This window comes from Pelecanus crispus, chromosome Z (genome assembly GCF_030463565.1).
Source record: "Pelecanus crispus isolate bPelCri1 chromosome Z, bPelCri1.pri, whole genome shotgun sequence".
NCBI classification, from domain to species: Eukaryota; Metazoa; Chordata; class Aves; order Pelecaniformes; family Pelecanidae; genus Pelecanus; species Pelecanus crispus.
This window is the reverse complement of record NC_134676.1, coordinates 20471937-20484229: the sequence shown is the minus strand read 5'-3', so window position 1 is coordinate 20484229 and position 12293 is coordinate 20471937. Positions and strand designations below refer to the sequence as shown.

The following is a 12293-nucleotide window of genomic DNA, read 5'->3' as shown; positions in this document are numbered from 1 at the left end:
TTTGAATTCACTGACTCCTACTTCCAGCTGTGCTAGAGGAAAGTGGGGAAGGGTTTACATGCTACATGTACAAGAGCAGCTTCCTGGAAGATCTAGGGAACTAAACAAGGCTCAGTCCTTGATTAATAATTGAAATCTTTAGAGAGCAAATAAAAGATGCTGTTTGGTGTTGAGGATGTGTTCCTACAATGACATGGCTGTTGGGCACAAAGTGCAATTCTGTCTTCTGCTAAGAGGAATAGCAGAACTGTTCAATAACACATGCCCAGCTCTAGGATGCTCAGGTTCTAAGCCAAGGTGAAGTCTTCCCTACTTCAGAAACTCCTGCATGCTCTACTACCAGTGGTGAAAGCCTGTATGGCTCTGGGAAATCAGATATTGATTTCCTGTGGGGTAGGATCAGGTCAATAATCTAAGGCTGGATATGAGCTGCAGTAGTAAACAGGCACTTTACAAAGGGAATGATCAATCTGACCTTTTTTAGACATCTCTTTCAGGATAAGATGAATAATGCTGTAGAAATGTCTCTTTCTCTTCAGTGACAAAAGAAAAGCAGGGTGACTGGTTCAAATGTTGGTATTTGCATTGTCCCACTTAGTGTGTCAGATCTGCTGTTAGAGTATTGTTATTACAAAATCAGTGCTATTCTGAAACGTACTTGACAAATATCTCTGTGTATGTTTTTTAAAGGTATTGTTTCCATTAAAGTTGTTTTTCCAGTGACACCTCAGGTGCCTAAGAAACTCTCCATCATGAAAACTGTTGTGACTGTACCTAGCAGTCATGCTGCAGCAGGTCTGGAAGGGAGGAATAACAGGAGAGCTGAAATGGAAGAGAAACAGGTGAGTAATGTGACATTCAAATGCACAGGTAGGATATTTGCTTTCCTGATGTGTTTTTTTACCTTATCTTTGGCCTGGAATCTGTTACCCGGATAGTACCTTACTGACATTGAGAACAGTAACAAGAGGAGGTCCGTTTAAGAAGTGTTTGCTAGAGAAATGTCAGGAGCAATTGCTTTGTCATTTATTTGATTCAGCTTCTCTCCCCTTCCTCCAGGCTATCATTCTGCAAACTAAATTTGAAACTGAGCTAACAGAGCCCTCAAGATACATTTGTTACCTCTGAGGGAAAACGTATATTGTCAAAAATAGGCATGAAAAGCATGAATGACTCAGTTTTCTACTTGCCTTAATAACCACTATGTGTGAAGAAGATGATTTCTTCAGTTGTGCAGGAAGTAACTGTTCATTTTGTCACGTTGACGGAACAAAGTGCTATGACAAATTTGCCACAAAGTAGCTTTCGGAGAATAAAGTTTTTTGTCATGACAATAGAAGGTCAGATTCTTGGCCAAGGATGAAAGAACACATGGAATCTGCCTAACATGTGAAACAAAGATTTCAGATCACTTCCCATTTAGGTGTTGTTTTCTATTGCTGTACACTTTATTCCTTTATTTTTCCTAGCGGACACTGACACACCAATTTTTTTTTTTCTTTTTAGGAATTATTCATTGCTCTTTGGTCATCTTAAATAAATCTCTGCTCCAGCCATCCACCTGTTTCTGTTCACTAACTTCTTGAAAATTGACTTCTCATGTGAAGCATGGTGATACTTGTCTGTATTAGTAAAGTTATTGCTATAACATTACAGTCAAAATCACCTCTCTATTTTAGTGCTATCTAATTGTGACTGTTCCTATATTAAGTTGTAAACTTTTAGTCAGTGACCATGCTTTTTCTTGTGCTTGCCTTTCCTTGATTGCACCAGTTGCAAGGCCAGTACCGAAGATGCTGATAGCTGTTTTCATGTGATTACTGTTTTGGCCATAACTGTTGAGTAAGGATGCTTCAGAGATGCATACTCAATGTCCTTGCTTATAGTGGTTTATAATCCTTAATTAATATTATTGAGAAGTTTCTGTGAGGGTATCAAGCTCAACTTCTAAGAAAAGGAGGTAGTGTCAGAACAGGTGGGCTAACAGGCTTGTTGATTGGTATGTTGTAATTATTGTAGTCTTGAAGGTCATTGGATGTTGGAAAAAGACCATGGTTTTACATCATTCTAGGAAACCTAGTCCTTGGGCAATCACTTTCCTTTCTGAATAAGCAAAACAGTCTGTAAAATCCTCCTTTCAACAACAGTGCTTTCTTCCTTCCTGCTCCCCTCCATTGTCTGATTGGAGAGTCTGAATTTTGGAATTGTTAAAATACACAACTCAATGGGTTTAGTAATCTTAGTTGAATCTACGCCACATAGAAATTTAATAAAACTTTTTTGTGAGACGATAAGAACTTTCTACAAAATAATGTATGTACAACATTCTTCCTTCCTTAAAATGTAACATCTTTTAAAAGATTAGTACATGTCATTGTCTTCACTCTTAGTCATAGAGTCATAGAATGGTTTGGGTTGGAAGACACCTTTAAAGGTCATCTACTCCAAAACCCCTGCAGTGAGCAGGGACATCTTCAACTAGATCACATTGCTCAGAGCTCTGTCTTTCCAGGGACTGGGGCATCTGCAACCTCTCTGGGCAACCTATTCCAGTGTTTCACTACCCTCATTGTAAAAAATGTCTTCCTTATGTCTAGTCTGAATCTACCGTCTTTTAGTTTAAAACCATTACCCCCTGTCCTATTGCAACAGTCCCCGCTAAGTCTGTCCCTATCTTTCTTATAAGCCCCCTTTAAGTACTGAAAGGCCGCAATAAGGTCACCCTGCAGCCTTCTCTTCTCCAGGCTGAACAACCCCAACTCTCTTAGCCTTTCCTCATAAGAGAGGTGCTCCAGCCCTCTGGTCATTTTTGTGGTCCTCCTCTGGACCTGCTCCAGTAGGTCCATGTCCTTCTTGTGCTGAGGGCTCCAGAGCTGGATGCAGTGCTCCAGGTGAGGTCTCACCAGAGCAGAGTAGAGGGGCAGAATCACCTCCCTTGACCTGCTGGACACCCTTCTTTTGATGCAGCCCAGGATTCAGTTGGCTTTCTGGGCTGTGAGTGCACATTGTTGGCTCATGTCCAGCTTTTCATCCACCAGTACCCCCAAGTCCTTCTCCGCAGGGCTGCTCTCAATACCTTCACCCCCAGCCTGTACTGATATCGGGGGTTGCCCTGATATCAGGGCACCTGCAAGGTGCAGGACCTTGCACTTGGCCTTGTTGAACCTCATCAGGTTCACATGGGCCCACTTCTCGAGCTTGTCCAGGTCCATCTGAATGGCATCCCATCCCTTAACATGTCAACCACACCACTCAGTTTGGTGTCGTCTGCAAATTTGCTGAGAGTGCGCTCGATCCCACTGTCTATATAATTGATGAAGATACTAAACAGTACTGGTCCCAATATGAACCAGCGGTCAGTCTTCCATGTGTCAGCCTTTCGTCTCTACAGTGAAGAGACTTACCTAGATCACACTGTAATTTACAAGCAGGAGCTGAGTTAGAACTAAGATATTCAGAGTTCTACATGAAGGACCACAACCATTCCTGCAAGTGTGATGTGGGGGTCTTTGAGATAACATTGTGGGATGACCAAAACCCAAGTTCTTCCTAAAAAAATTTGGAAGTCAGTCTTGGTTAAAACCATGTGAAAGTCTATTAATCTTCTCAGATACAGTAATTAATGACTATTTAATTTGTGCTGCCTGGTAGCATAAAGGGATGGGATGCACTGGAAAGAAAATCTTCTCACATTCCAGTGAATATGTGTGGTCTCTTTGTGGGCCAAAAGATTACTTCCTTGTATGCACAATCGGTTTTCCACAGAAATGTCTGCACTTGTTTTAGCGGGACACAGATCCAAGCAATCTGATTAGCATTCTGCCAAGTTGTCTATATAAATCATACAGAAAGTGCCTCTCAAAGCTGAAAGCCTGCTGTAGAACAGCTGTGATATATAAAGGAGGAACACTTTTTTCTCTAGCTATGTTTTTGTAAGACATTTCTTATTGTGATTGCAATGGGGTTTTGAAGAAGAGTAACACTGAGTGTGCTTGGAAGGATAGGTTTCACAGACATTGGAGGAAGAACATACTAATCTTAAGTGGCTGGTAAAAACATCAGCTGCATTTCCACCTGACTGTAAATAATTACAGTTCAAACAGACAACTGGCATCAGAGCATTCAACTCAACATTGTGAAGAAATGCATATTGCTAGGATTGGTGAAGACATTCATATCCTGTGTGAGCTGATCTGAGCCTTTGCCTGAATCTTGGCTAAAGCCCTAAGCTAATTTTTTTTTGAAAAAAGTTCCAATAACAATTCAGATCTCCCTTTTCTTATCTTTGTCTGCTGAATCATCTGTTTCTTTGACACCCAAGGAAATGATAATGTAATTAATTTAAACAAATATTATTCCTCCGAGACACCTTGTATATATTTTCAGTTTCATATTGTAATACTGGTTTAAGGAATGGGATCATGGAGTCCAGGCTCTGGGACCCTGGTTTGAGAGAGGACTCTGACATCCAGTAGGTCACATGTTGGAATCAATGGCCCTGCAGTGTATGCACCACAAAACTGATCTCCCCTCATAGAGCAAGCCTGAGGCATCAGACTTACTTTCTGTGTGCAGAAAACATGGCATTGTATGCTGGTAAAATTAGCCCAAATGCCAATTCAGAAGAGGACAAGAGGGCACTAAGGTTTGGCAGGTGACCTGTGGTAGTGCCTACAGATGTAGAGGGCCTGGGACCTCTTCCACTGGTAAGATGGCCTTATTCAAACAGCTTTGTTTAAAAGTTTGTGTGATCATTAGCAGTTAATTGGTGTTTTATGGAAGGAAGGATGGTGGCTAAAGTTAGACCACATGGTTTGGACACTGGTATTCTGTATTTGTTACTGATCTTCCATTAAGAGCCAAACTGTTTTGAAGTCTTTATGTAATGAGTGTTGAGCCCTTTGATGGGAATTGTGTTATCCGTGATGCTTAAAGACGTTTTTTGACAGATTTCTTCATTCAGTCATGTTTTCACTTCAATGTATTGGCAGAAACGTCCTTCTCAGCTTCCAGCGGTCCAGGAGGTTGGGTGTAGCATTGCAGAAAGTGGTGACATGAAGGTCTGTGAAAATACCAATTGCATCTGGAAAGGTATGTTCCAATATAGCAAATATTCTCATGCACACTGAACAGCAAGATACAGCAGGCTGCATCTTTACTGGACAAGCAAGTGCATCTACCTGTTCCAGCAAGTGTTACAGAATAATACAAAGTGGCTGAGATCTGTGCTGCTCGGGGCTACTTCTAGAGTTCCCACTGCCTGTGAAGAGATAATATTCCACTTATTCCAGTGTGGTTAACCCCTGCTATTTTACCTGTCTCTCCCTTGGGCCCCATCTGATGCATTGGTGGCCCTAAAACATTAATTTCCTTTTGGATTTTCAGTTTCAGAACCCTGCAAATAACGTGGGGTTGTGCTGTAGAATGGGCACAGGATATGTATCATATAGACTGTTGGGTACGTGAGAGCACAAGGCATGAAGATATGGTGGGGTCTTGTTGCTCCTACCTGTAGGGAAAGGTAGCTGGACTAGACTGCCCCTACCACTGCCTCTGGTTTCTTCTGTGGGGGAGTTGGTTAATTTGCTCCAAAAGATATCCTAGGAATGAATGAGCATAAGGGAGTGTGAATGATCAGGCAACTGGAAAACAGGTGGGATGTGACGAGCTAACCTGTGAAATAATACAGTTATTCCCAGAGTTATTTGAGTATGAGGCAGTTCATTAAATATCAGACCAATATTTTATTGTGTTCTGTCTTAGACAGATGATTTGTTGTGGTGGTCTGGCTATTTCTGTGTATGACAGGTTCTTGCCAGTCAGGGCCTGATTCATGCTCATGTGAAAACAGTGAGAAACAGCTTCTTTATGAATCTGGAGTTCAGCCCCTGTAGAAGAAGTTTTCGGCTATGTGATAGATTTATATATTCCTTTGTTGCTCCTCTCCATGCAAATAAGACTCATTTCAGAGCAGTCAATAGCAACGGTATAGGGATTAGTCACAGTGGTTTTTTTTCTTGATGGCAAATGAATACAAGTATCAGGAATACTGGTTTTTATTCCACCCACCTACTTGTTGATCAAGTGGTCTGGTGTGACAGTACTGACCGCTTACCACTTCCTGAGTCTCATTTTGAGAAGTGACACAAGCATGTGAGAGCCAAAATCCTATCAAAAGTCAGTGAGATCTGCTAGTACTCAAGCAAAATAGCACAAAATGGTGTAATGAAGATTAATTTCCACTAATCAGAAAGCCTGTTATGTACATTCATGTGTCTATGAAGTACATGAATAGAGCTGAAAGCATGATCAGTATGAATTTGGGGTAGATGAATTACTCATAAGAGAAGAGAAATCTGAGATGAGTTACAGGGATGATTTCATCCTTTGTATCTCACTGCTCAATACCAGCTACCAATGTTAAAGAAGAAAAACATTTTCAGAGTGTTTCAGAAGTGTCGACATTCATCCAATTCTTAAAATTAAGTGCCTTAGGTTTCCTGAATTATCTTAGTTGGCTGGGTTCAGAAAGGTTTGGGAAAGTTTTCAAAAAATAACCAAAAATCTAGATATTAGAAATACAGATTTTTCTATGCAGAGAAATCTCATTTCAGTGATATTAGACCTTTTTAGTGTTGAAATGCAGTGTTACATATCCCATTGGGCAGGTCTGGGAAGGTCGTTCCTGCAAGCCTGCTCAATTGTTTAACTCCACAACATTTTAGATACAGAAGAAAATCACTATGGCTGCCTTCTTGCTCATCTTCAGTCTTTTATTTGGAGAGAGAGGGGGTACCACAGCTGAGAGGGGAAACATTTGTTGTCTGGCAGAAACAAATTTTGGATTAGGGGAGAAGATTGAAGACAGGGTAGGGAAGGACTGTGTGAAGTAAGTTCTCCACAATTTGTCATTGGACTTCCATATAGGATGTTTATGTGTGTATTTCAGTTACAGAGTACAAAAACTTTGTCAGTGTTGAATTTTTTTTGAACAGAGAAGGTTAATTGTAGAGGTAAGTAATATCTTCTGCCCCTGAAACTTTTGATATTCGTTCTAAATACTCCTCTCTGGAGAATAACTCAAAAAGGAAAAAGAACAGAGAAAAGTACAGAAATGTGAATCTCCAGCTTTCTGCTCTGCACGTTACAGGAAGATAATTTTGTACACATAAAAATCTATCATTAAATGATTCATAGTGCTAATGATTTGGCTTTTTTCTATGATGTTCGGGGGTCCTTGCAGCATGATGTAGCCAATGACCACAAAGGATGACTCTTCTGCTTGCTCATACTTGTATTTGCTTTTGTTTCTTGCTTATCTGTTGTCATAAGCTTAGTGTGCTGTGATCAAAGTGCATGTGCTTTAAAAACCTTTTCCTGTGGTTCGGTATTGATGGGGGAGACCTTTTGGTGGGAAATTAACACCAGAAAGAAAAAAAATTAATTGCTGTATGAGGGGGGGTTTGAAGTGGGAGAGCACATATGAAACGTTCTGCTACTAACAGCTTTTGACAGAAAAATAAGGTGAAAAAGACGAAACCCGCATGTTCTGTACTAAGCTGTGGTACAAATTAAACAAAATGTAGTGGATCCTATTCTCCGTTCTAGCTGAGTAAATCTGTGGAGGTTTGAAAGATGTGGTAAAAGGTGGCTTTCACCTAGTTTAGTGTGTCTAGTGTTTTGGGCCTACCCAGGATAAATTAGACCCTTCTGGCCTCTTCTGGACCATGGAAAGACAAATATAGTGAGAATGTGAAAGGCTTAGGCCTGAGAAAAACTGGTGGTGTTTTGCATTACTGATTTGTTTGTGATGAATCTTCAAATACAGGATGCCAAGGGGGGACCCAGAATGAGTTCAGAGCTGTTACCATCATGAAGCCTTCCATACCGTTGGAGCCAGACGTGAGGCTTCATATTACTGGCTTGCGCAATGATTACTGTAAGTTAATTTCTCCTTTGTGGTGGTTTTTGCAGAGATTGGGAATTCTTATGTATGTTTCAAGAAGGATGATGAAGGTGTGTCCCCTTCACATAAAACAGAAGCTCTGCAGGACATATGCATGATGTCATTCTTCTTATAAGGATGCATCTTTGAAAAATGCCTGTCCCAGGATGGAGACATAACTGATCAAACCCTAGAATCAATACTACCTAACTCTCATGCAGTTTCCTTCAGCTATAGATCTCAATGTAACTTTCAAATCAAACCAATATATTTACCTCTGCTTAATTAAGTTAAATGTTGCAGCTATCAGCCTTCGATATCTAGCAGCCGGTCAACACAGCAGCAACTTTATTGAGCAGACTTTGAATTCTCTTATTTTGGGAGACATCAGTGATGTTGTTTATGATTTGGATGATAGATACCTTCTGAACTAAATTCTTCACGTCTTTGGTGGTGCACAGGCAAAAATTAAAAATGCACAAGTTACACATGAACATGCATGGATCTCTGTTCTACAGCAGCAAATACATGTTTTAACACTTTGTAAGATGTAACGAACAACTCCGTATGTGCAAGTGTTCCGACTTGTCACTGTGGAGGGTTTTTCAACATATCCTTACAAGTGTTCATTTATATCTATGAACAGGACAAAGGTTTGTTTGTATGATTTACACTGATTGTGCACAAGGTATGTCCCAAGACTAACAGCACTAACAGAAGTCTTTGGAAGTGATTTCTTAATACTTATTTCTGGCTGCAACAACCAGGACTGTAGGCAAACAGCTGACTGACAGATTCAGCTGTTCTTCAGAGTGATTTTAGTTACCGAAATATGATGTCAGAACTCAGCCTATGGTAATAATCTTCTGTGCTGCAGGTGTCATACAAAATTACTTTTAAGCTGCCCTAAATGGACAGCTGAGGATTTTCCTTGACATGGGGAAATGCCCTGGGTTGATATTAAATGTTGTGTACCAGCTTCTTCTGGCCTACCTGACACAGCAGGCTATTCTGAGGCTAATTGCTGTAGTGACTTGCTTTGCCAGGATCTGCAAGTGCAATGCACAGAGCAACAGGGACGGTGGAAAACAGTATTTCCATCATATGATTGCTGAGCAAGCTCTGAAGGTGAGGAGCAGAATTTCCCTAATTCCTTTCTGCATTTGTTTTTCCTGTCTTGTGCAGGGTGAATGTTATCATTACCCTGAGGGTGCAGGACAGACTGTAGCATATAGACTCCCTCCTATGTCTTTCTCAATAACAAGAATTACCTTGGAACAAGGGTGTTTTTGGAACTGTAGCTGTTGGTGGAGGAGCCTCATTTCTGGTGATAGAAATTAGAGTGAGTGATGTGGCAATCCAAAATACAGGGTGATAGATTAAAAAATTCTAGTCAGGAAGCTGTAAGTCAGATCCTGCTGTGCAAACATATGAGTCTGGAGATTAGCCTTATGAAGACCTTGGCTTATTAAAGATACTCTCCTTCATGTAGAAGGAATATATGCTATTAATGGTTTCACAGAAGCATTCCCTTGAAGTTTTTCCATAGCTACTAAAAAACAAAAAGCGTCTCTCCACCAAACCATACTCCCCCTCTCCCCATGCAATTACCTACAACTTTTTTTTCAGTAATTTTTAGTAGCTTTCTTCCAGATCTAAACATACTGGACTGGAGCCTTGAAAATCTCATTGCTATTGCTGTAGGACCTGCTGCACACATCTGGAATGGAGGAACTCTTCAAGCCGTTGAAAGCATTGATTTGAATTCCAGTTCCAAATACATTTCATCTCTGGCTTGGATAAAAGAAGGAACTTGCCTTGCAATTGGCACCAGTGATGGAGAAGTGCAAGTACTAGATAATTTACTTTTTTAGTCTTTCTTCATTTTTAGCTGAAGTGGCCACAAGACAATTTGATACTGATTTTTTTTTTCAGGAAGCAAATTAAAAAGATTGACTAAACTACAGAAGAACTCTGCTGGAGACAATATAAGCACTTCCCTGTATCATGCTGCACCTTCCTGAATGGCTTAGTGATACCCAGTGTTATCTATATGTAATGGAGCCTCTGAAGCCACTAAAAAGCCGATGACTGAATTAATGATTCAGTTGTCCAGAGACAATCAGATTTTTTTTTCCACCAATAAGAGGAACTCTTCCATTAAATTATTTTGCTCAGCACAGGCTATTTTTTCTTGTCTCTCTCTTGATAAGACCACTCTAGTGATCAATGCCTTGAGAACTCAAGCAAAAACTCTTCTTACGGATTCATACATGAGAAATTGACTTCAGTCTGATTATACACATACCTCTCAGCCTGCTGTTATAGATTTTTGTGGGACCTTGGCTGAGATGCTAGATAATATGGGACCTACCTGCTGCAGTCCTGAGTCAGCAATCTGAAGGTACTGAAGGCCAGTGCATTCAAGTATGACTTCCAAATACTGACATGCAAATAAATAGCTTTAAACTCAGAGATGTGCATTCCCTTCAATCCTGTCTGACTTCAGCATCACTGATATAGGTGCCAAAATTTGGTAATACTCCTTCTTGTCTTAATTGTGAAGTAAATGAGCTTTGAGGTTGTCCATATGCCAGATCAGAACGGGGCAGTGGCTTACTTGCAAACAAATGAAGAGAAAAACATATTTTTCCTTTTTGGAAAGTTGTTGTTAAGTTTGTATTTCTTGTATATTTTGGATCGGCAGCTGTGGGACATTGAAACCAAAAAGAGGTTAAGAAATATGTTTGGTCACCTGTCTGTAGTTGGAGCTCTGAGCTGGAATCATTATATTCTGAGCAGGTGAGTGGTATAGTATATTCCCAGAAAGACTTCTGCTGCTTTTACTTGGAAAAATGTCCCACTCATTTTAACTCTTTTCATTGGCTTTGCTCAAAGGTGATTTATCCAGTCCCTCTACTTATCGTCCATCTCAGAAATCATAGATTTACTGTGTGGCAGGAAAGCAGCCAAAGGAGATTTGGCCTGCCTTTTTAGTCTCTGTTTCTTACTCTCCTTCCAGAAAGCTGTCACCGCTTGCAGAATTTCACTAGGATGTGGAGGCTGTGGCTCTGGTTTTATGCAAAGCCTGAGCTTGCAATGGTGTTGTCTCCAGTGTGTCTGGATTCCAAAAATCATAGCCTGCCTGGTGCTGGGGAGAGGGCATGTAGTTTAGACTACCCCTCCATTAATAGCAAGACTGCATCTCGCTTTTCAGAGGCACAGTGAAACAGAGCTGTTACAGTTGCGCACCTCTCTAGCTGAATATCTACCAGGGAAGGCCAGCTCGTTGTTATCCACAACCCAAGGAGGACTGAAGTGGTTGACCTTTGCATTGCCAAGGGTGAATTTTACACTAGCTGGTGAATATTTTGTATTTAGGAATCATTTCAATATGGTGACTCAGATGAGAAAGATCAAGTGTATGCTTTTGTGTTTTTTTCCTCCCACTTTCTGTTTCAGATCTTTGACTCAGACTTGAAGGGGCTGAGGGCAGACTTGTTTATGATGGATGCTTCTACGATATTAAAATGATGTGATAGTCCTCTGTTTTACTTAAATGCAGAAATAACAGCAAGGGTGGACTGACTTTACTGTTAAACTCAAAATGAAACTAATATCTTTGGATAGGAACACTAGAGGTAGTTTTATTTTGATTTCACAAGATGCTGTGGCTTTTGATTGTATTAGGTCTGCTGGGTGGAATGAGGTACAAGGATACCAAATAAACAACTGATTAATAAAATGCTGTTGCTGGAGTAGGTAGGTACGCTGGGTGGGTTAAGTTAAAAGGATGCAGCTAGAACATCCTGCCAGTGCCAAGTGGCATAACCCTATTACAGTGAGCATTAGTTTTAATTTGCATTTCAGCTTGGCCAAAGGAGTGAAAAGAACAGAAGCTTAAATTACAGATCTCTCTGAGTAGAAACTGATGATAAAATTCAGCATGAACCTGTGAACTACAGTTATGGTTGACAGATTAGGTTGAGATAGCATTTACTTCTCTTGCTAGGTTTGAAACTAACCAGTTCATTCTGGCAGAGTTAAAATATCTGTATAAGTAGAAAAACAGATGTGGAGTTAATATTCATTGTTACTAAAATAAGAGCAGCATTCTTACAGTAAACTTCACTGTGGACAATTGATACTTGGGCATTATATACTAATTTCTGTGGTTAAAAATGGTCCAACACCACATTATCATGAACCTGTAAATAAATTTCAGTACCATAAATTAATCTGTCATAAAAATTTTGTTGGCTTCTCTTTGTCTTTAGCAAATGCCATCTTCCATGTCAAAAGCAAATAATTCTGATTTCTTTGGATGCCAAGTGGAGAAGTGTCCTTT

The 12293-nt window shown here is 40.2% G+C and overlaps 1 protein-coding gene across 1 annotated transcript in view; it reads left to right on the top strand.

Moving 5' to 3' along the window:
* CDC20B (cell division cycle 20B) overlaps positions 1 to 12293 on the top strand; it is a 29751-nt gene that overhangs the window by 9820 nt on the left and 7638 nt on the right. The window contains exons 3-7 of the mRNA XM_075726414.1: positions 721 to 842; positions 4992 to 5091; positions 7829 to 7939; positions 9599 to 9795; positions 10653 to 10747. Coding sequence (XP_075582529.1) covers positions 721 to 842; positions 4992 to 5091; positions 7829 to 7939; positions 9599 to 9795; positions 10653 to 10747 — 625 coding nt within the window. The remainder of the gene's footprint in view (positions 1 to 720; positions 843 to 4991; positions 5092 to 7828; positions 7940 to 9598; positions 9796 to 10652; positions 10748 to 12293) is intronic.